The sequence below is a fragment of the Ctenocephalides felis genome, unplaced genomic scaffold (genome assembly GCF_003426905.1).
Source record: "Ctenocephalides felis isolate EL2017-DRISC unplaced genomic scaffold, ASM342690v1 CF-g0.4_SCAFFOLD_01170, whole genome shotgun sequence".
NCBI classification, from domain to species: domain Eukaryota; kingdom Metazoa; phylum Arthropoda; class Insecta; order Siphonaptera; family Pulicidae; genus Ctenocephalides; species Ctenocephalides felis.
Window position 1 is genome coordinate 84,511,724 of NW_020537324.1, and position 27,315 is coordinate 84,539,038.

The window sequence follows — 27,315 nt, forward strand, 5'->3', positions numbered from 1 at the left end:
CAAATCCTCCGGAAAATTATGCTAAAATCCTATCAATAACCGGAAACAACAATATGCCAATAGGCTTTGTGTCCACCATCATCTATTTACAAATGAATAAATTATTAATTATTATTTATTTATTTACAATACGGCTCTGTTATTAATAGTAATTGATAACTAAACAATTGATTTTAAGAGCAAAGAATTCTTTTACTAGTAATTGTTTTATCAGTAATTTTTATATGATATTTTGTTTCTGATTAGTTGAGAATTTTAAAAGGGTTCTATTCGTGCTCTCCAAATCGTTTAATGTGGCCATCCATGGTTTTTTGTTTTAATAAATATTTTAGGGTTTAATTTTCGGACGCTCGGGGAATGCCTTCGTTGTTTCTTTATTAATTTTTAATTTCATCATACACTCTATATATATGTATGTATGTATATATATATATATATATATATATATATATATATATATATAATATTTTATAGACGTTTCGTATACATGGAAAATTCCCTTCTTCAGAAATTGTAAAAACAAAATATTTCAACATCAAAAATTAATTTTTCAACATTATTTTGAAATGTAAATAATGTAAATGTAAAAAATGTATTAAACAGCTTCCAAAAAAGAAAATATCCAAATTGTGAATAAAATTTAATATGAAATATAAAATCCAGTTTAAAAAAAAACTAGAATCTTATAGATAATATCCAGAAAATAATTTATAAACCTAAGTATAATTTCTGGAACTTAAAATCCATCTACTCGAGTTTGTGAATATGTAACAATTTTTTTCTACTATTTATAAATTTGTAAAAAATGGCTCGACTGATCTTTTTCAAAAATATTCAATTCAACACTATTCTCGACATTTGTTTTGTTCTAGTTAAACTAGGACTTTTTTTCAAGTTTTTTTTGAATATCTATTAAAAAATACAAAAACATGAACTTCTATAAAATAAATTAAATCATAATAATAAATAAACAAAAAAATTCAGGGTTATACGTTTTTTTATTTATTCTTTAATTTTTTGAGTTGCATTTTTTCTTATAAAATTTTTCTTTTGTTTCTCACAAAAATAAATATTATTATATTACTATTTAAATAGTGTGGTTTTCAAACAACAACAAAAGTGAAGAAAGTGATAAAAACTTGTAATTTATTTTGTTTAATTATAAATTAATAAAATTTATATTCAATGGTGTAATTAAAATTTGGAAAAAAAACTGAGTTTTTGGAACCATGGGCTCCAAAAGAACATTTAGTGGTCTGCTGCTAATTTGTTGTTTGATTATTTGTGAATTTGTTTCAGGTGAGTAATAAATAAATTATAATATATATATATATATATATATATATATAATTATATTTACACACACACACACACACATTTATATATATATATAAACATATATATTTATAAATGTCTCTCTTCCACCTTTTACCCAAAGTACCAAAAAACCTCCGTACTAAAAGCTCCTGTAAAAAGCCAATATATTATGAAGTGAAATTTTCTTGTGATTTCATTAACATTACAAAATGCTCTTTTTCTTCTCCTACCATCTTTACATACATTCACTCTACTTTAAAACCAGAAAAAAGCTTTAAAGATCTTTTATAGAGAATATAAACACATTATATACTATAATGGGCTGGATGTGATTTTTATTTCAAAATTATTTTTATAAAATTTTTATAAAATATAAATAGAATTTTTGGAATGTTTTATATTTAAATATCATAAACATTTATAATTAACAATGATTTTATAATTTGTTTCATTATTATATTCTACTAATAAATATTATATTTTACTATTATTCTGATTTTAATCTTTTGGAGCATTTTCCACTTTTTCATTGAATTCTATATGAATAAATACATTTTAAAGAGTTTCCGAAAGCAATAAAGTTTACACATTTTCCAAAAGATTGTATATAAAAATATTATATAAATATTTTCTCTATAAATTATTTTATAAAACGGATTTTCTCTATAAATCATCTGTTTTTATATACGAATTCATTTCTCGAACTTCTTATGATGCGAATCAAAATTTTAAGATAAAACTTGTACTTTTGTTGTAAGTTTTTCGAGTTTTATTTACTTTTTTATTTTTTATATTTAAATTTTTAAACTGGATTTTATATTTCATATTAAATTTTATTCACAATTTGGATATTTTCTTTTTTGGAAGCTGTTTAATACATTTTTTACATTTACATTATTTAAATTTAAAATTTATTTATAATATATATATATATATATATATATATATATGCATATATATATATAATAAAATAGGAATATATTTTATTTTTTATATAATTCGTTCTTGCGGAAGAACAGTTATTCTAAAAGGGTACGTGACGACATTATTTTTGGCAGAAAATTTGCATACATACATATATACATATACACACATACATATATATACATACATACATACATACATATATATACATACATATATATATATATATATATATATACATATATATATGAAAAAAGATTCAGCCTATTATAATTCAAAATACATTTCTTCCCATATTTTTCGCGCGAACAATTATTCACAAAACATAAATTTTATTTTTGCAATTTATGACCAAAAAATCTTCCGTTATTATTATATATATGTAGGGTATCCCAGAACTCAACGGAGTGTTAGACAAAAAATATAAAAAAATATTACATGCAGTTGAGCTTTTAAGTGCAACTTAGAGCTTTGGTGACATTATATCTATTTTTCGGTTATTGTGTTTAAATTTTATTAAATTTGTTTATTTAAACTTTGGAAACGTAACCGTGAATAACATTTCTAAAATCACAGTTAGAAATAATAACACCTTTATCCCAAGTTTTCAAAAATTAAAGACTTTCTGTTGAACTATGAATTCAGAATTTCCAAAATCGATCGACTTTTAGAGGCGTTTTTGTAAAAAAATGTACTAAAGTGTATTGGAAAATTATATCAAAAGTTTGTGCATTTAATCAAGATTGTAAAATTGTAAAAGACTTGATAGGTTTATAATAAAAAAATCAAGTAAAAAATAAAAACTTAAAAATGATACGGTTTTTGCTAGTGCATTTCACTCTATGTTTATTAAAGTATAAAATAGAATAATTGAATTAATCGATTTTTTTAAGTACAAAATTCATCGTAACGTTAAAATAAAAATTAATAACAAAATTAATTTTATTTTTGCAATTCATAACAAAAAATCTTCCGTAATTATTATATATATACAGGGTGTCCCAGAACTCAACGAAGTGATACAAAAAAATTATAAAAAAAATATTGCATGCACTTTGAAAATTATGAACTTTTAAGTGCAACCTAAATAATTAATTATTTGATGATAATTAATAATTTATATATCTGGAAAAACTAGATGTATTTCTTGATTTCATTCAAACATAAAATAACAAAATGCATGAAAGAGAATAAAAATTCCTTTTTGATTAAACTAATTAAAAAATAATTAAGTTAAAAATATGTTTTTTAAACAAATTTTGAATTCAAAATATAATGTCGTTAATAATAAAAGTAATTCTATAACAAATATTATAGTGAATTATAAATATTTTAAATTTAAAATATAATTTTCATAAAACAAAATTTCTTGGATATTACCAGCAACATTTTGTTTTAAATATGAAAAAATCCGTGCATAATAATTTTGTTTTTTCTTACCAGAAATAATAAAGAACTTCTTAAATATTTTCGTATATTATTTATTTTATTCAAACGAGACAAAATGAATAAGTTAAATTATTCATTTTGACATTGTTTATATTAGAAATGAAAATTTTGCATATGCAGAAGGAAAGATGAAGAAATCATTGAACGAAAATTATATAGATACATACATACTTGCATATATTTATATATATATATATATATATATATATATATATATATATATATGTGTGTGTATATTTATGTATGTTTATATGTATATTTATAAAATAATTCGATTCGATGTATTACAACATATTTATTCCATTAGAAAAATCAAATCGTGACCACGCAACATGAATCGATCCAACAAATCTGATAATGCGACAGCAATTTATTAAAATCACATCGAAAATACAAGAAAATATATTTTTCTATTTATATTTTTTCTTCATTTGTGTATGTCGATTGGATTTAATGAGCGTAATGAATTAGCACAAAAACTAAAAAATCAATAACTAATAATATATACACTGATTTTAAAGCTGGTAAAATTCTTGTAATATTTTTATATATATACTAGCTGACCCGGCAAACGTTGTTTTGCTAAGTAAGGTATATTCTAAACAATTTCTAGAGAATCAAAAATATTAATACTTGTGTATAAGGATGTGTTGTTTGAATGCTATATACATACAGTGAGGTATTATGAAAACAATAAACCCTATTAGTTTGTTTATATTTTGTTAATACACTTATTGATTACGTTTCAAGTTTTTCAGATTCTTTTTGGATTCTGAATTTTGTGTATAATTGTAAATAATACTACTGAGCTTATACAAAATTTTCAAATTTCTGCGAGAAGAGATAGAAAATGAATTAAGTATTTCTTCTTTGACCTGCTTTTTGAAAAGTTTCAAGTAACATTAGATGAATTAAAGTAAATTTAATAAAAAGTATATATGTAGAGCAGGGCGAGACACAAAGGTTTAATTTGACTTTGAGCAAATATAAACTATATTGTGAAAACCATAACAATTATATCACAACAAATAACACATTTCAAACGAACAATTAGCTGTCTACGATCAGTAAAACTGCCAGGTACTTCATCATTGTGGAAATGTGCTTTTTCGATGTCTTTCAAAAATTTGTTATCTAGACCTTTTTACCCTGTAGGCGGGGTAACTTGAAACGGGCAGGTGGCAAAAATATTTAATGTCTTATTTTAATTTTAAAGGTATTTTACAAAATAATTTCATTTTTAACTAATGCCAAAAAACTACCAACGGAAGAAAATACATTTGTTCTGAATTTTCAAAGATTACTGTTTATCTCCCGATAGCAAATTCATAAGAATTGAGGTTATAGCTGGTTGTACATTTTTTCCCTCTATTTTCAAATATCTTTGTTAAACAATGCTTAAATTTACTGGTTTTTGACACATCAGTGGTGGACCTTTTCAACCCCGGACCTTCATATATTACTATCTATTCTTCGATAAATTCTAGGAAGTTATAACTGGGAAAATGTTATTCGACAAAATGTCCATTTGATCGATACCCAATTTAGGTTCTGAATTTAAATAACATAAATAAAAAATAATTTATAAATACCAATGAATATATAATTATACAAATGAGATCTTTCAGAGCACCGTGTTTGAGAAAAATATGCCAAAAAGTGCATTTTCATATTAATATTTAAAAAAAGTTGATATTTTGAGTTACTAGTAACACTTGCGGCTCGTTTACTCACGTTTTTGTATATAAATATAGCTACAAACAAAACTACTTACTACAGTTTGATAATAATTAAATGATATTCACGTAAAACATCCTATTAAGCGCAATTGAACATCATCTGTCTATAACGTTTGACATTTAACGTATTTGCCACCGTCCATTGTTTTATTTAAATTATGCTTTCACAAAAAAATTCAAATTAAAAATGTAAAGTTTCTACGCGATTTTAAAATATTATCGCACCTTTGCGACAACCTACTGATTAGCACGAATTTTTTCAAGACTAAGACTGGCCAAATCGGTTCAGCCGTTTTCGAGTTTTAGCGAATCATTTGATCGAGAGCTCCATTTTTATATATAAGATAAGCCATAATTAATTTTATATTTTACAGCCATGACTCAAAACGTAATTTCATAGATATAGAACATGATTTAAAAGTCTTCATAAAATATATCGCTCGGGAAAATAATTTATATTATAAACTTCACCCCAGCTCTCCTATTATTTTTAAACTCTAAAACCTTTTACATTAGAATATTTGCATCTATTCACTCATTTACTTATTATTATACGATGTCGTCGTAGAGTTTCGCAAGTTAACGCGACATTACCCTGACAGGACGACAATAAGTCCATTTGCCGTTTTACAATTTGCCATTAGGACGTTTCGCCCCCTTATCCCACCCGGCACGGATAGTTAAGCACAACTCTCTATCTAGAGGGCAATTTGAATTTTATTTTATGCTAAGTTACACTTTATGAAAAATAAAAAATTAAGTATATATATATATATATATATATATATCAAGGGGCACATTTGAATTTGAATGAAAATCCTTCCAATATAAAATTGGAATCCTTGTAAGGAAAAATTCCTTTAAAATTTCTATTCAACTGGATGCATTCAGGTCTCAATGCGCTTTCCTATTTATACAATATATACAAATACCTATACATACTATATATATATATATATATATATATATATATATATTTGTATATATTATATATAATGTAAAAGATTTAGATTTGAATTTGAATGCAACGGTCGCATGGGAACTTAACGCCGTTATATGAGAAATGCGGTTCGGAAATAGGATTTGTTTTATTGAAATAGTTTTATAAATTTATTTCATATATATATATATATATATATATATATATATATATATATATACTAGCTGGCCCAGCAAACATTGTTTTGCCATAAAAAATATTTCTAGTATAATAGGTATAGTATAAAAATAACTGATTGCAAATATGGTGCATAAGTGAAAGGATCATCGAACAAAAAATATGTGAAAAGTTTACCCACTGCAAAGCACACCACATATAAATGTCCCTTAATAGTCTTTGCAAAAAACAACCTAATCTGAAATTGATTCTATTTAAATTCAATTGGCACATTTAAAGTTTCAAGATTTTGATATATTATTACAGCGCTCTCAATCATTTTTTTAAATTATATTGAAAAAAAATAAAAAGTGGAAAATTTTAGAGCTTTGCCATAGAATTGTATGGTGCCTATAGTTTCCTATCAAAAACTGTTGTATCTCCAGATTTTACTATTTAATCTCTCATTTTTTTTTTGCAAAAATTGGGAATACGGGAGTGGTGGACAACTCTTGATAAAATTAAGTTATTTAAGTTATTAAGTTAAGTTAAATTTAAGGTTTTTAAATATGAAATAAAATTCAGAAAATTTCGAAAACGTAGTCAAAAATTATTCGATTACTTAAAATGACTATTTTGAAATAGATTTATGGAAGGAGGTTGAAAATTGATAATCGTAAATATGCATTTTTAATGTCACATTATGAAAATTAAAATTAAAAAAAAAAATGCTTCCAAAATTTAACAATAAAATTAGGGGTAGACAACCCTTGATCAAAATAAATTGTTATTTTATAATAACATTCAAGCATTTTCGTAAACTCAATTAAATCTTAACTAAAATTATGTCAAAAAAAGTTAGGGGTGGACAACTTTTGATAAAAATTAATAATTTTTTATAACCTTCAAGCATTGTCGAAATCTCAAATAAATCTTAACTGAAATCATGTAAAAAAAAGTTAAGGGTGGTCAACCTTTGATAAAAATAAATAATTTTTTAAAATAGAGTTCTATGCATTTTTTAATTTTAAATTATGGAAGATTAAAATAAAGAAACTTGGTTTTCAGAATTTAAAATCAAATATTAAGGATAGACAACCCTTGATTATAATAAATAGTATTTTGGCGTAAAAGGAGTTGCTTGTATTTTACTTTTGTCAATTTAAAGTCATTTTTTGTCATTTAAAGAGATTGAAGCCAGAACATTCGAAAAAATTATACCTCGATTTCGCACAAATATTGTTATTAAAAAAACCACACTAAATTCCATACGAATAATATTGTATGTCTTCAGACATTTTACATAGTACGTATGATAAAATTCTAACGTGTTTCCATACAAAAATTAATTTTTAACAAAAGTTTTTCATATTGTTGAATTTGTGAAAATCTTGATTCAAAAACAAGTATATTATTTTCTGTGTAAAATAAAATCTAAAAAAAGATCGTCAGACACGCATTTATTTTTTTTTGCTATGTCAAAATGTTCAGAACTCTCCGAAACATCAATATATGCAATGAATTTTATTTTTGATTTTTGACTCATTACTATAACTACGGGGAAAGTTAAAAAAAACCTTAAGGATAGCCAACCCTTACCTTAATAATTAGTAAATATCATCATTTCATGTTCCACCAATCAATCAATTACCACAAAGTCCGGTTACAGAAGGAATTCCGTTTCCTTTGATGTTCCGGCCGGTTCATAGAAATTGCCTATGAACTTATAAGTTCATAAAACTGATACAATTAAGATGATATCAGACGAAAACACATTCCTTATATTACACTTGCTAATAGTTATAGCGATAAATAGACGGAGAGCTGGGGGGAAAACTTCTCACATTCATTATTAGACAAAACTTGGAATATTTTTTGTGATTGAACCACTTCACGTAGACCTATAATATTTAAAGGGGCACAACTAGTGTAACCGCCTACAAAAAAAGGTGATTTTTGGGAATTTATATTAAATGCTTATTTAAAAGCCCTTCACTGCTGCAATGATTCCGGCCTTCTACGTGGATGAAATTAAAAAAAAAAAATCTTGTTAAACTAGATAATATTGTCTGTAAAATGAACTACGATAAAGATAAAAAATCAAAAATTGACAAACTGACGGCGTTTTTTTAAAAAAAGTCGAATTTTACCCAATATTTTGGTCGTTTTTGGACTGCCAAAATTCTATTTTTGGTCCGATCAAAAAATCGATAGTTTATTGTACGGAGAACTATATATAGAACATGTAAACAAAATTCGATAGTGATCGGATCATTTGTTTTTGAGTAATCGCTGCAGCAAATTCGGAAAATGCTGTTTCGAGAAAAACGCGTTTAAAGATAAAATGATCCTTATACTATATACTATATATATACTCTTCAAATGGCTGTGACTCAAAAACTATTTAAGATATCGATTTAAAATTTTGGTATGTTATTTTAAAGGTATAACCTATCGAAATATGGAAAAATTGAAACTTCGATTATTTGACAATTTCACACTATCTATTTTAAAATTTATCAAAATCCGAGTAGAGTAAACCTGAGGTTCTCCTTGTCAGTCCGACTAGTTAATTGTGGTTTTTATATAAAAATCATTATTCTATAGAGTTGATTTTTTCACACAACCTGCCTTATACCAAGGGCAATCCAGCTATATATCTATTTCTCGAACATACTCCCGCTTTTGTTTTTTTTTTCTTATCTTGTCTTATCTTTTTTCTATCTACCACCGGCTCTAGGTCTAATAGTTGTATTCAGTGTGTAGCTGTAATAATTCGTTATGGAGTTAACATGAAATATGAATGATGGTAGTAGTATGTTAGTTCATAGACCTTATATTCTCTCTTTGAACTAAAATATCGTATGCGATACGATAGATGAATTCGAAACAAAGTGCATGCACTGTTTTAGGAGGAGCTGCAGCAGCAGATAAACATGTGTTATTGATATAAATGAATCATATAGGAATTTTATATATGTATGTATATATATATATATATATATGTATATATATATATATATATATGTATTGTATATATATATATATATATATATATTTAAACAAAAGTTTTTCCAAGTGTCCATCCAACCGACCAAATTTTAAATCAAGCTTCCAAACGTTTCAAGTCATAGTCTAAATTCAATTCACGTTCCAATATAATTATTATTTGTAATTTAAAATTAATTATAATCTGTTGATAATTATTTACTGAAGGCTTTGAAGCTTTTAAGAAACTTTTAGTGGACCCTACTGAAGATTTTTTTTTATATAATTTTATAATATAGTTTTATATAGTAATATATGATTTTATCTGTCAGAACTAATAACATTTTTAATTTTAAAGTATAGTTTTGCATTAATTAATATACGATGTCTTTCGCTTACAGAAATACAAAAACAAACAGAAATTTAACATTATGAAAATTTAAAGTATCTAGGTTTCAACTTTAAATTGTTCAAGCTAAAAAATAGTTTATACAAACGCTTACTAAAAATCAAATTATTTTTCCACTTTGAGCTATAGATGTTCACTATTGTGAATACAATTACATTATAATACAATTATATTTTTGGGTAAGATCTAGTTGACCCATGATGAAGTACAGAAAAAATGTTGAAAAAAAATGCCACTTGGCGGTCTAAAATTAAAAGTTTTCAAAAATGGCACTCTTCTTTCAATATTCAAATTTTTCAAATGTGGTAAAAAAAATTCATAATTCTCGAAAAATTGAATTTTTCTTTTCTGAGCTTTTGAAAATTTTCTGTTACGGTATGGGAAATTCTAGAAATGTGCCTTAAGTAAAATTCGAAGTCAAGAAAATCCAACTGATTTTTGATATTATACACAAACGCACATTTAATAAAAATTAAGTAAAATATTAGGTTACTAGAAAATCTTATATGCTACAATACTAATTTGAGAGAAGTGAAAAAGTTATTACTGAAAAATTCAAAAAGTTATCTTACCTATAAAAATTGCACATTACTAAATAAGTTATTAATGTACGTTTATGTTACGTAATAACATCACATGACTGAAAACGTGTTGCATTTCCAAGAAAATGTTCCGTATTTATAATAATATGGCTCTACTAAATACGAAAATTTTACGTTATGAAGATGTTACGTAACCACAAACATTTTAGGTTACTTTATGAATTTTGTATTACTAAACAAATAAAAAAGCGTTATTGAAAATATTAAACTAACAGTTAGACTGTATTAGGAAAAAAAGTTACAAAAATGTTATGTTGCTGACTAAAATGTTGAGTTACAATAAAAATATTACAACGTTGAATAAAATGTGAATGAAATTTTACGTTTCTGAAAAATGTAACAAATTTTGAATACGGAAAATTAAATTAATGGGATTAGAAAAGTTTTTAGTTTACAAAAATAAATAATTTCTATATACACAGTGTCCCAGAACTCAACGTCAAGCCGAAAAGTGGTGATAGTATCATGAAAAAATTATTCCACGTATGTACAATATTATGAGCTTCTAAGTGCAAATTAGAGCTTTGGTGAAACTGTGACAATTTTTTAGTCTTTGTGGTTAATTATTATTTTTGTTAATTTAAACTTTGGAACTGTAATCGTTAATAACATTTGTAGGACGACAGTCAATTTTAATAACACATTTACCCCAAGTTTTCAAAAATTAAGACTTTTTGTTGAACTATGAATTTAAAACTTCTAAAATCGGTCGACTTTGTGAGGTCATCTGTTAAGAAAAATGTACTAAAGTGTGTTGGCAAGTTTCATCAAAAGTTGGCATGTTTATTCGGGATTGCAAAATGGTAAAATACTTGATAGCTTATAATAAAAAATTATGAGTAAAAAATAAAAAGCTCAAAATTAACACAAAATTTTCTAGAGCATTTTACTCGCAGAGAGTTCACGTCATTCCGCAGTTCTAGAATAACAGAATTAGATTTTTTTTTAAATTTTATTTCAAGTGTCGAAACATCTAACTAAAAATTGCAATTTTTTCATTTTTTATTCTCAACAAATTGACTGTATTATCTATCATATATATATTTATATAAAGTTGTATGAAGTTATCTAAATTTAATCCAATTTTTTATTTTGTTTTTAACCATTTGCATAGTGTTTTCTTCGAGTAAAACTTTTTGTTGAAAAAGTTTGAAAAGTTTCGAGACGATCCTATGAAATATTCACTCGTGTAAATTGCACTACCAGTGATATATTTTTTTAAACATGAAATATAACCATGTCTTATTTGAAAAATTATAGACTAAATAAATATAATGGGTAGTAATGGGTAGTACTGTCCTGGGAAAAATAGTGTGAGAGATTTTCCATTGCCATTTTACATCACAGTGCCCGAAGAAAAATTCTGCAGGGTTTGCTTAGAGTCCAGGCTTCTAATCCGTAATGTGAATTTATCATACAATGTTGTAATCGCTGTCATCATCAAAAATCTTCTAAAAGAGTTGCTTTAATGAATCACTTTTTCTTCAGAACCCACAGTATTTTTAATTTCCGTTGGTCTGTCCACTATAATGTTGATTGATGATTGATAATTGAGATTTATTGAATGAATTAATTGTTTCAATTAAGTTCTTCAATGTCAACATTTGAATACTTTGCGTTCTTGAGCAAAACACTTTTCAAGGATTTCTCTCGACGACAAATTGACTACAAAGTTGTACTTGGATGATGTAATATCGATGATGGAAATTTATATATTTAAGTTCTTAGCAAATATGTATTACTATAAAACTTGAATTACTATTTTTGCCACTAATTTTTATGAATCCACCGCCTTGACCCAAAATATTAATTCGCACAAAGTACAAAATTCCATATGTACTTAATTCATTAAGATTTTTAGTACATCTTAATTATTTTTGTCGGACGACGTTCTTGACTTGCAATTAGTAAAAATTAACTCGTAAGAATATTCTAATTTTTATTTTCAAAATCATCGTTTACTTTGATCCATTACAAGAAGATGTGAAATTAAAAGACATTCATTAAAATGAAATCAGCAATTGTCGAGCAAAAGTCGTTGAAAAGTCTAAAAGTTTTGCCACGAATGAATTTTAAAGTAAAGTTTGGTGGGACGGATGCTAAAGTTATGAATGCATTGTAATAGTTACATTTTGATTAATTTATTATAATAAGATTTTTTACTCGTGTATCCATGCAATTATTTAAAAAATCTAAGCTAATTAAAAAAAAAAAACTAGCTGTAAGTGGAATTCTGTCTTGAGGCACTTATGGCATTGTGCCTTAAGGCAAATTGCTAGAACTTCCCGTACCGTAACGAAATGTTCGTGGAATACTGAATGTTTTCAAATAGATTATTAAAAATATTGTAACATTGTGTAATACATATAAGAATTATATAAACTGAATTGCAGAATTGAAATTATTTGTAAAGTATATTACTACTATAGTCAGAATAAAAAATAAAATCTGAAATATTTTCGATATACAAAAAACTAAAAAAAAAAAAAAAAAAAAAAAACAAAATGAACAAATTTTTTTTTTCCAAAATCAATTATTTTGTTAAGACAAGCAGAACGTTCTTTGAATCATTTAAATCAGACGCTTAGTTCTCTCAAAAATTGCCATTTTTTACATATTTAGCTCCGTATCTTCAAAATGCCTGGGCCTGCCTTTGCCAAAAACTACTAAACACTTTTCCCAATCATTACTAATTGAATGTTTTTTAGATCATTCAAATTGGATACTTCGTTCTCTCAAAAATTCGATTTCTATTTTCTGCACTCTTTGCTCCGTATCTCCGAAACGGCTGGACCTGCCTTTGCCAAAAACTAATCAGCTCTTTTCCCTATCAATAGGAATCAAATGTTTTTTGAACCATTCAAATCGGTTAATCCGTACGCCCGAAAACGTGGGCGAAAATTTGTATCCATACATACACACACACACACACACATACACACACACACACACACACATCCATCTTTCTGATGTATGCCCTTTAAAAATGTTCAGAAACCTTCAAAACGTCGAGAAATGTAAAAAATTTCAATTCCGATTTTCGGCCCATTACAATAACTTACCCTACGGGAAGTTAATTAATACTTTTCAAGCCTTAGTTTGATCCATCTTGAGTGCATAATGTTTAGTTTTAAACAAAACTGGCAATATATGAGTTTATATTAAGTGTCCCAAGCAAAACCGGTACCCTAAGTTTGACACCAACCTGAAACGAGGGCTAGATCCAGGTTGGCGTTGAAAATCGCGTACCGGTTTCACGTGGTTTTGTACAAACAATCGTTTATATTTGAATTTATTTTTGAATATTTTTAAATGTTCTGATAGGCTTTAGAAATGATACTTAATTTATCACTATAACTCGGTATACTTTAAAATTACAATAAAAATATGAAATTTGTCGAATATATTGCAATATATATATGCATTTATTTATAATATTTGTTGTAACATTTAAATGGTTTGTCTGATGTGAAAGAAATATGAAGCAAATTTGTTAAAAAGTAAACAATCTATATTTTTTTCTCAGATCGTAAAGCCATACACCAATTCGGTATACTTCAAAACTGCTATCAAATATTGTCAAACTTTCTATACTGCAGCAACTTTGCATTTGTTCGTTATATCGCATGTAACTTTAAGAATATTTGTCTAATTTAAATAAAATATTAATCAAACTTGCTTAAAATTGAGTAATCTGTAAAACTTTCTAATAACATTAATACTTACAACAACTCGGTGTACTTCAAAATCAACACATAGTTTTTTGAATTGCAGTCTTGTACAACTCTTTTGTCCATTTGTTCAATATATCTAATGTAACTTTTGAACAGTTCGTTTAATATAAATGGTATATTTAGCAAATTTGTACAAAATTGAATTATATATAATATTGATTTGTATGTCATAACCCTACAACAACTTGTAACTTCTAAACGGTTCATCTGAAATAAATAAAATATTTGACAATCTTTTACAAAATTGAGCAAGCTATATTATTGTCTTTAACAATAATGACATAGGATAACTTGGTATACTTAAAAAAAAAAATAATTCGTAAAGTTCAGTTCAATTTATGTAGAAATTACTGTATCATCTTTCTAAAATTAAATTAAAAAACACAATTTTAGTTATAACATAATATAGTAAATATTTAGCAAATTAAATTAAAAAATTATAGACTTGTAATGAAAAAAAATGGCATAAATTTTAAAAAGAGCAAAAGCATTTTGTTTGACTATGAAACTAAATTATGGAATACAAAAAATATTTTTGCATAATGTAAATACTTAAATATACTTGAAATAAAATTTTGGTTGAAAAAATAGAAGAAATATTATTGAAATATGTGACAAAATCATAAATTCAATTTATTCATCAAAGAGTTATATTTGCTGGAAATTTAATAATTTTTTTACGGTTTTATACATTTTAGATTTTTTCAATTGTAGCAATCAAATATGGAATATGATAAACTAATATTTTAGACAAATATATAATGCCTCGAAAAAAATAAATTAAATTAAATTATTTCTGAAATATTATTTTAAAACAAATTACTTAAACAACATACAAATTAAATTAAAACGATTTTTTCCTTTGTATATAATTATAAAATGCATGTAGCACTTGTTTATGATTCAATTTTCAATTACGAAGATTTGTTTTCTTCTAAATAATATCTGCAAGTGATATGCGAAGAGATGTTTTGATGTTTAAATGTCAGATTTTTTTTTCAACTCAAAAACATTTGTTTCATCTTTATTATCATTTATTTTGCGAATTTTTGCACGTGTGTGCGAAATCTTAACCTCGGCCTAAATTTTTGCTATTTGAAATGAGCTCATTTAAATTGGCTTAAGTCACAAACACCTACAACAACCTGTCTCTCTATTTAGTTACATTATCAATGGAGCGAATCTCTAAAGATTTATTTAAAACTAGGTAGAGGTCTGTTGGTGACCCCAAAAGGGATAGAATAGAAATAGAAATAAAAATTAGAGAAATAATCCAACCATTTAAAATAAAAAAATAGATTGCTTGATCAACACATAATCTATGCTATAGTATTTCTATTTGCTGGATCCTTGATTAGATTTTTGATATCAGTCAAGAACACTTTGAGGAAATAAACAATCAATTACTAAAATGCTAACTATAATTTATTTTAAAACAATATGAACACATTTTTACTGAAGATAAAACAAATTACTTATTACTAATAACTCTTTTTTTTAATTACGCAATTGAAAAAAGTACACATATCTAAACTTGAAAAAATCTTTCCATATCACTTGCAGATGTTATTTAGAAGACAAGAAATATAACGATAATGGAAAATTAAAATATATACAAATTATACATACATCTAATTATGATTTAAAAAAGGAACAAATGCTTGAATTTATCTGTCGTTTAAGTAATTTTGTTGAAGAGACATTGGTTTGAAAAATTTAAAAATTATTCGATGTAACTAAGGCCACAGATTATCTTTGTGCGAGGATCGGCGGTGCCGTTTCTTCAGAAATTTTAGTTTCAAATTATAAATATATACATATGTATATATATATATATATATATATATATACATATTTGATCTATATATAAATAAAATCAGTGTATAGACCTAATTGCAACAGATTTGCTAATTTTGTCACGTGCTTTCTCTATGCATCACTAACAAAACACCCAATTATCGTTGCATTCATATATACAAACATATATATACACACATACACATTTATATATACATATATGTACATATATATATATATATATATATACGTATATACATTTGTATATATAGTTCTGATGAATAACTATCTAACTAAACACGTTTCAACAATTTTCGCTTCAAACTGTTCACGTCGAGAAAACCCTAAATTATTACATGTATATATATATATATATATATATATATATATATATATATATATACTAGCTGACCCGGCAAACGTTGCTTTACCAAAAAAAATTCTAATACAACATGTTTGTATGTATTTTTAATGTCACATTATATAAAACAAAAAACAAAAAAAACCTTCAAAAATTTAGAAGAGGAAGTTAAGGGTGAACATTAAATTTCTATGTCACTTGACGACCTGTGTGTACGGGTGTCGCCCATATACGAACAATTAGTGTGTTGAATTTTCCTTCGATATTTATCACTACGAGTTAAATTATTGAGCATTTTAAAATGTTATCATAATCGAGATAATGAATAAATAAATTTGATTATAAAATTAGTGTTATGCAAATAAAACCTAAAATATGTTCTGATATTACCTGTATTATTAACCTTTTTTAGTATTATTTAATCATTATTATAAATTAATTTTATTATTATTATTATTATTTGCTTTTATTTTATATTAAATCATCATACTACGAATATCATTTTAATGAAAATACTATCCTTTATTTTGTACTTTTATTTATTTAAATTTATGCTATTGTTCATCATTGTTACTAGATGTTAAATTATTTAACAGCTGTAATAAATATTGTAATTTAAAAAAAAAAGATAAATAGTAGTAATTTATTTAACAATTAGTTTCAAAATTTATTGTATTATCTGTAATCCATATGAATTATGAAATTTTAGTTTATTTATTTAAATTTTTACACTGATGAGCTCAACCAACACTCGAAACGTTTGCAAATTTGATTTTTCTTTTAATAATTGCATGATTGTATACAGAATTTATTTTTATCAAGTGTGGTCTGTGTCTAGCACTTTTCTGGAATTTTTCAGAACAACCCTAAATTTTCACCCTCCTATCAAATCCTTATTTAGTAAGTCATTTTTCAACTCGCTGGATAACTGATCAAATGTCTTTTTATTTTTTTTAATTTTTATTTCAATAAAAATAATCTGAAAGCTCATTTTTTTCTGTAGAGAACTTCGAAAGTTGAATTAAGCATTCTCTAAAAAAAAATTATTGATCTAATTGGGTTATAGGCGTGTAGTGTATATCCAGAAAAATCTAAACTTTATTATATTATATATATATATATATATATATATATATATATATATATAAATGTATTTGTATATCATATGATTCATATAAATTGTGTCAGCAGAAAATTAATCAGATAATTCCAGCGAAGGCGTTTTGTTTACATTTGATTTTTATTTTTCATTCATTATTGTTCACAGGAAACAAACCATTGCACTAACTAATCACACATAATATATATATATATATATATATATATATATATATATATTATAAATATTTATTTATAATTATGTTTACACAATTATAATTTTATCGATCCGTGCTAATAAAAGTTTCAATGAACGATTTGATTCATAATTTTGCGATACTGCAGTCATAAAAAACAAAATTATACATACATATATATACATATATATATATATATATATATATATATATATATATATATATATATTGAATGGTAGAGTCTTGGATTTGTGTATATTTTGTAGAGTTTCGAACAAGAATCCAAAAATAATACAAAATAAAAAACAAGAAAAGTTTTTAAAAAAACAATTTCTTTATTTAATTATTTGTTTATTGTCGACGTTTCGGAACTAGGTACGTTCCATCTTCAGGACATCTGTCAAGAAACATGATCTTGATGAGATTTTAGCAAACAATATGTTTAGGAAAAGAAAATAGATTTTTTTTTTTTTTTTTTTTTTTTTTTTTTTTTTAAATAATGAATTAAATTGTAAAAAATATAATAATGTACAGAAATATGATAATATGTTCAAAATAAAAATGATATATTTTTATTATTTTCTTTTCCTAAACATATTGTTTGCTAAAATCTCATCAAGATCATGTTTCTTGACAGATGTCCTGAAGATGGAACGTACCTAGTTCCGAAACGTCGACAATAAACAAATAATTAAATAAAGAAATTGTTTTTTTAAAAACTTTTCTTGTTTTTTATTTTGTATTATTTTTGGATTCTTGTTCGAAACTCTACAATAAATATATATATATATATATATATATATATATATATATATATATAATTTGGGCCTAACTTATTAGTCCAATAATGTAAATCATTCCAAAATAATTTTTATAATCAGTGAGCACGCAAACGAGGTATTTTCGGATCTTATATAGATATATTTTGTATCTCTATATTTATGTTGATTTTAAGGTATACCGAGTTGCGGTAGGGTTTCATAATATTAGAAGATATTGTAGATTATTTAATTTTGCAGAGATTTGTCAAATATTTTACTAAAATAAAGTGAATGGTTTAAAAGTTACTGGGGATATAGTGAATAAATGCATGCATACTCCAATGCATCTCTATCAACTCTGGTCACTTCCATGTTTTATAAATACTGTTTTGAAGTATACCGAGTTGTAGTATGGTCTTATGATGTTAGAAAATGTTGTAGATTTTTTAATTTCGTAGAAATTTGTCAAATATTTCACTAATCTAAAATAAACGGTTTAAAAGTTACAGGAAGTAAATAAACGCATGCATACTACAAATGTGTACATCTGTGTATAACCAAAATATTTATGAAAAAATCTATTTTCATATTTTTTAATATATAATAATAAAAAAAATTGTTTTACAAATTAATAAAACATAGAAGCAATTTGTCCGACAATTTTAAAAATTTCAACAATATTCGTCCGATATTCATTCTTAATTATTCACTCATTTTGTTTTGTTTTTTCCAATTTGTTGTCGTTAAATTTATTATATAATATTACTTGGATGATATGGTTCTTAATTGTGAAACCACTAATTATATTTTGCAAACAAGGTACAAAAGAAACATATTTATTTGAACAAATTACACGCAGGAAAATCATGTTAGTTTGACATCAAAGTCATTATAAAATTTATAAACAAAACACACTTGTTATTTAGTTGAAAATATTTTACATTTCATTCATTCGAAGTAATTATTATTGTTTATCTAAATAAATCTTATCTAGACTAAAACCTAGTGGTAAATTTACGTGCTACAGTCAGTGGCGCCTCTATGGAGCGTGCAAACAACTAAAATTGAACTAATGGCAAATCGGCCGTGTTTGCGATCAATTATCTGATAATATATCAAATTGCACAACAACTGTATAATTTTCCTTCCTTAATTATATAAATTAACGTAAATATTACTACAAATGATGTTACTTCTTAGTAATGCGACCTTACTTTGAATAATATTATTACAAGTAACTTTTCATTCAACAAACAATTTAAATTGTTGAATGTGAGAGGCACGACTCGGGTGTCATTGATGACAGGTGTCATAATTAGAAATGATTTAGTGATTTAATAAGATGTAAGAATGCTATTTGCATAGAAGTAATTTAACTATTAGTACAATAGTTGTACTAATGCCAAAAGTTAGACCTATAAAATGTGTATTAATATACGCAATTTGTTTTATCTTTTACATGATAGTTATCAGTTGATTATTAAATTTATTAAGAAGAATTCTATTACTGTTTTTTAATTTTTTTAAAACTATTTTTCGCGTTTTAAGTTCTTTTTCTACTGTAATTTAATATTAAAAAATTAGACCATTAATTCAACAGTTTAATTATTTTAAGACATATTGATGCAAGAAAATTTTAGTATGTAAATTAAAACTTACTGTAAAAGCGAGTATATTGAATTATATATATATATATATATATATATATATATACATGTATATATTTTATAAATATTAATATCTGCATATAAGTTGTTAATCAATCAATCATTGAAGCAAAGATGTGAAGAATGCATTTTAATTAAAATAGTTTAGGTCTTGTTTTACATTTTGGAATTCATTACTAGTTTATTTTTTATATAATAAATTTTACGTCCAGTCAAATTATTATTTAATAGATGATATATATATATATACATATATATATAATATATATATATATATATATGTATAATTAGAAATAATTATACTAAATGTTGTATCACGTTAGAAGTCTAGACGAAATTATAGTGAGCCCTAGAATTAAATACATATATATATATATATATATATATATATATATATATAATGTATTGTTTTATATATATATATTATATATATACTTATATAATATGTATCATTTTATTATGACCGTTTATCTAATTCTTTCATGAATTAAAATTGAAAATAAACACTCACAAAAAATTGATCGTGCATCAAATTCAAATTAAAAATATAGAGCAGCCTATTTTTTATTATAATTATTCTAAAGTAAAACGTGACTTCGGGAGTGATTTTTTCAATAATTGAGATCATTACATAATCTTCAACAGTATTTTTTTTTATTTCTGAACAATGGTCCCCGAAGCTTTGATTAAATAAAAAAAATAATTGGTGAATGTATAATTTATTTTTGGATCAGGATCATTTTTTTGGTAATTTATCCTATTTGATGAAAACTAGATTCATCGTCAAGTTAATACAAAATTGTTTTTAAGTTATATATAAAAATAAACTAGTAGTGTATGGCATCATGCTTAAGACAAATGACATTATTTACTCACCTAGAGAAGTTTTGTAGAATTATTTTCTGCTGATTCCAAAAAAATGAGTTTTAAATTTGTGATGTTAAAATTTTGACTCACCACATCACAAAAGCGATTTTTACACAAATTTTGACCATCATATTTTTTCAAAGCTAGATGAATTTTCGTAATTAAACGACTTCTCGTAGGATCGTAATATTTCAGTATGTTCTTAGAGACCATTATGTATATCGACATAAAAAGTTTCATCGAAAAATATGTAATTTTAATATACGATCTTTGTCCAAAACTAATCAGCACTATTCCCAAATAATATATTTCGAAGAGTTTTTGAATTTTTAAAATCTATTAAGAATTTTGGCTATAACCTGGACAATTTTTTTTTCAATTTGCTCTTAATTACTAAGACAAGGCACATAAAATTAGCAAATCGATGAAAACATAAACTTTTCCTTAAGGAAGTTAATAAATATAATATACTCGTTTACATATTAATATAAATCTACTGCTCTTCTAGTGAAATTAAATTCCTACGATCTTCACATATATTTGTATGACTTTTTATCATTTCTAATGTTGAAAGTACCGTTCTCTTGTATATTTTTTATTACAAATTATCTAAATTGAAATGAAACGAAACAAAATGAAATGCATATATTTATTATTCGTTTTTGTTTATGAGATGTCTCGATGGTAATGTTCTTAGAATCAGGTTTCTTATTTCGTAGCCATAACTGACTTCTATATTATATATCGTTGTTGATTTGAATTGTAATACATTAAATATATGTATACATATGTGTATATATATACATATATTAGTATCAAATTGTTTAAGTTTTGTTATCGGCTAAATAAGTTTTGTTTTCAAACTGATAACGGGTAAAGTGAACTCATTAGCGAATTTATGCGTTACACATTCATGCATTTTGCATATATCCATACATATATGAATATAATTATATATATATATATATATATATATAAATATATATATATATATATATATATAAATATATATGTGTGTATATAATAAATTAGCTAACTAGGTGTGAGCGTCATTTTGCCTTTAAAGTTGCATAAACGTCTCGATATGTGTGAATTTTTATCAATATATTAGTTTGTGACTGATTTTTGAGTATACAGAGTAGCTGTAGAGTGTTATAGTGTTAGACAAACTTTTATATTATTTAATTTTGTACAAATTTGCTTAACATACTGAAGACTTTAGACAACTAGTTCAAATGTTATAAATAATTTAACTAAATTGTCTTTTAACGAGTACATCTTTGTAAGTACTCGACTGGTCTTAGGACATACACGGTGTATGTTATTATTAAATTTCTAACATTGTAATTAAACTACTTTTTGTAGGCCTATAATATTTTCAAATGTTGTTTATATTATGAACCTTATCAATATGCACATAGTTTTATTAAAGTTGTCTAATTTTTATCGATTTTCACTAAGATTTTTCAAACGGTTTTTGAATTTTCCAAAATCGGTTCAAGCTTTTTGAATATATATGAAAAATCAACGGCTTGGCCGATCGTCTCAAATAAATATTTAAAACGAGTTTTTTTCAAATTCTATTTAAATTTTTGAAATTGGTTCAGATTTTTTTTGTAAAAACGTCACCACAAAGACAGATTTTGGCTCACAGACATTTTTTGCAATTTTAGTGTGTTCTTGGGATTTTCCAATTTTCCTTGCATTTCAAGACTGTAACTCGCCTATAGGCCAAACCTTCTGAAATACGAAGTTGGGATATATAGAAAAACTAAGAATTTTAAAACGATTCTAATGATGTAAAATACTTTATATGGTTTCTTTATGAAAATTTAAAATATAATGATATTACCATACAGGAATGACTTGAAAAATCGATAAAATTAGCAAATCGGGTTTTCTGTCAATTTTTTTTTTGGAAAATCATTAACAATGAATAATACTGAATATTTATTCTGTACGTTTATACACTCAATATATGTGTCAGCATTCAGCAAAGAAATTGCTTAGAAATTGATAAACTTGAATGAAGTTTTTTTTTTAATTTCATGAATTCAAATTTATTATTATTTGTCACTTACTGTTTTAATTCTACTTTGTTTTTGTAGTATTATTTTTATTATTCACAAATTTTATTTATTTTATTTACTAAATTCATTATTATTATTATTTGCTTTTATTTTATATTAAATCATTTTAATGAAAATGCTATCCTTTATTTTGTACTCTATTTAATTTATATTTGTTATTATTCACTTACGTTACTAGATGTTATATTATTTAGCAGTTGTAACAGATATTGCAATAAAAAACATGATTAAAATTTAAAAAAATTCATATATTAAAATTTTTCGAAGAAAATTAACTGATATCATAATTTTCATGTATATACTTAAATTTTATTTTTACTTGTTATTGTATTAAATCTTCCGCTGAAACGTACAGAATGAATATGTATAATAGAATAACTTGATAACACTTACATTTTGTCAATTTATTCATACTCAAATCACTTTAAAATTATTTTCAGAAAATATATATTTTATTTCATTTTATAAATCTGATTAAAAATAAACGTGAATAGATAAATTGAATATATCAATTTTTATATATTTTATATATAAATATGTATATTTTATCCATTCATGTATTCGTGTGCATGTCAAATGATTCCGTCACGAGACAGCTTGAAAGTTTTTAGACATTGAATAAATTTTCCTAAAACTTCTTGAATTCCATATCGTATCATATAATATAATATCCTTTCTTGTCCTATCATATCATATCATGTTGCGTGTCCTTTTAGAATGACAAAGAAACTACTAAGAGAAATTACAAATGATAATAATAATAATAATAGTAATAATAAGTGAAGAACAAAACTTTTGTGAAATCACGCCAAAACGCGAAACTGGTATTTTAAATTAATTTTGGATTGATTTATAAAAGGATTTATTACTTTACAACTTGCCAATGAACACTTTGATTTTAAGACTTTCTAATATTAATCGTATTTTTCATTCAAATTTATAGTAATGAGTGTTGTCAGTTGTTATCTCAGTACAGAAAATATTTTTGGAAGAAAGTTCTTAACAAAAAACAGGTTTTTCTAATAGTACCGGAATTCAATTTTTAAATCGGATTATGAGATAAAGAAGATACACTATTACTTAATTTATATACACACACACACATATATATATATATATATATATATATATATATATATAAGGTTGTCAAATATCTCCCTTCCGCCTTTTTGTATTATAAACCAAGAGCAAAAAAGCGGAAGGGAGATATTTGACAACCTAATATATATATATATATATATATATATATATATATATATATATATATATGTGTGTGTGTGTGTGTGTGTGTGTATTTGGTTAGTCATTCGTGTAAGTGATACGATATTGTTTATCTAATAAGTTATTAATTACAATAACAATTAAACTGGCGGCACGTATTTGGAGCAATTGCAAATTGCTCCTGCAACATCTCCTCCAGGATCGAATTACCGAAACGATGATATCATTTTCCAATTATATATATGTATATATATATATATATATATATATATATATATATAGCATAAAAATCAATTGCTCCGACTGTAACTCTTCCTATATTGGACAAACTAGTTAAAACTTGAAAAAACACAATCGTCGATAACACAAATTAGATCAAAATATTTTGACGTAATTTTGTTTGATGTTTGGTGTCTTGATAATATAAAAATATAGAAGATAGACTATGTAAATTTGAGTAACCACAGTTTTAATTTTGATAACAAAATATTATAACAAAAATATATTCAAACGTAGCATATGATGTGCTTTAATTAACAGACTAAAACATTTTTCTCATGATAGTATCACCAGATTTTGATACTATAAAGGAAATTGCTTAGAGTCCATATCTCCGATCCATTTGAAATTACAACCTTTATTAATTATTTCTTAGTTCCTTATTTATTTTTTTATTTCTTATTTATTTAATTATTCCTTATTTCTAGTTTCAATCTAGACTAAACTTTACTCATTAGATGTGTTCTTTTCTACTTCGGGATTTTTTGACCGATTTTGTAGGGATTTTTTCTTATATATAATTTGTATAAACATATTATTTATTTATTCATTCTTTTTCTATTTCAGCTGAAACCTGTCAATACAATGAATTCCGGTGCGACGATGGAAGATGCATTTCTGAAAGCCAAAAATGCGATGGAAGGCACGATTGTTCCAGAGGAGAAGACGAAAGGGATTGCCGTAAGTTTTAATTTTTATTAATTTTATAATATATATTAGGGTAAACCTTAATATGGATATTTTCGAATTTGCTCCTAGGGGCTCAAATGCTTCAAAAATAATATTAACTTTATGATAGTCCGCACTCCAACCAAAGATTTTTATGAAAATGACATGAGTAAAATTTGATTTATTTTTCAGAATTATATAGCTTAGCAAGAAGAAAAATTTTGAGAATAACATTGTTTTGCTTATTTTTATCATAAATAAAAAATGTACAACAAAAATTTGATTTATTTTATAAAATACTATTCACTTATAAAAAAACTATCTTAAAGTTAATATTAGGAGCTAAAACTGTCAGAGATTTTTTTTTCGATTTGTATTTATTTGAGCAACTGGGAGCAAATAAATTCTTTAATATCCATATTAAGGACCACCCTAATATACACAATTTATTATAATTAAAGCTCTCATAACGTGGGACTATATATTTATATATATATTTGCGTTATATATATATTTTTATTTGGGAATTTCATGATCTATTGTATATTTAAGTATTATGTTATTTATTATTATATAATAAATATTATAAGCAAATTGTTTATACGAAGTTCACAAAGGTTTAAGTATACTTTTTTTTATTAAGTATATTTTTTTAAAAAAATACTTGCATGGGGTTTAAAATTTTAACAAATTTGAATGTTAACTAATACAATATTTAACATCAATTTAACACTGATATAACCAATATAATTCTTCTATATTTTATTTCTTATCGAACAGTTCTAACAAAAATTTGATATTTTGAAAAAAATATCATCGAAGCCTTAATTATTAACCCGTTGCAATATTATTTATAAATCAGCTTTTAGAGTCAATTTTTTTTAAATTTATATAATATTTCTAATATTTATTGTTCGTTTTTTGTGTCTACAAAACTATAATTTAATATATTTTATATTTATTATTGAACCTATTAGAACACTACTACTACTAATTTTTCAAGTGAAAAATTGTAAAATAATATAATTATTTTATATTCACATTTTTTTACAGAATTAATAACCCAATTATTTATTTTATTTATTTTTCTAAACCCTTTCAACTCTCTGTACTACTTGTAGTTTTCGCTTTGAGTATTCGAAAAGTTTTCAAATTATTGTAATTCTTTTTTTATATTTATATTTTTATTCAACCTATCTGCATTTATTCAATTTTTTTTAATTGAAATTTTTATTGAAAATTTTTTTAATTGAAAAAAAATCTGTAAAAAATGGCTTATTTGATATTTTTAATTATTATTTATTACAAATATTTTTGGTTCTACTTTTAATCACAATCATAATTTATGAAATATTACAGGCCTATGGAAAAAGTCTAGGCGTAAATAAAAAAATGTAAATTTTTTAAACGTCAGAGATTAATTTGAGATTTTTTAAATTTTTTTTGAGTTATTTTATTGTAATATACTAAATTATTATGTATGTAAGAAATTAATCCAAATGCTAATATAATATAATAATTTTCTGACAAATATTTAAAAAAAATACAAAATATTTAATTGCATTTATAAATAGTACAGCGGCGGACTAATAATTAAAAATAATAAAAAATAAAATAAACTGCATTAATTGCGTTAATGTTTATAATCAAAAGGTTTAGCATAATTTATTTATAAATTATTATAGGCCTATGGAAATAACCTAGACGCAAATCAAATTGATAGTACAATTATTATTGGGGGGGGGGGGGTAAATTCCAGTTTTGGGGTTTTTCAAGCTATTTTATTTTAATGTTTTAACACGTTAATTGCCTTGCAGGTCATATGTGTCTGACACTTTGAATTTCTTACCGATATCTGTCAGACATATATGTCCGACATGAGTAATTTTTAACACATGTCAGAGATATATGTCTGACATACACAATTCGGTAGAAGGCATTTTCTTTGATACATTAAATTTCCTTGATACATTTTGGGCTAAATTTTCTTCCAAAGTTACCATGGTTTATTTGATTTTTCCCTGATATTATCGTGGCGTTTAACGTGTTA

General features: G+C 24.6%; 1 protein-coding gene across 1 annotated transcript in view; it reads left to right on the forward strand.

Annotated features, from left to right (window-relative positions):
- The first annotated feature begins 1,196 nt into the window (after window positions 1–1,196).
- The window catches only part of LOC113367844 (basement membrane-specific heparan sulfate proteoglycan core protein-like), a 111,981-nt gene continuing 85,862 nt past the window's right edge, over window positions 1,197–27,315 (forward strand). The window contains exons 1-2 of the mRNA XM_026609421.1: window positions 1,197–1,299; window positions 25,164–25,277. Coding sequence (XP_026465206.1) covers window positions 1,230–1,299; window positions 25,164–25,277 — 184 coding nt within the window. The 5' untranslated portion in view covers window positions 1,197–1,229. The remainder of the gene's footprint in view (window positions 1,300–25,163; window positions 25,278–27,315) is intronic.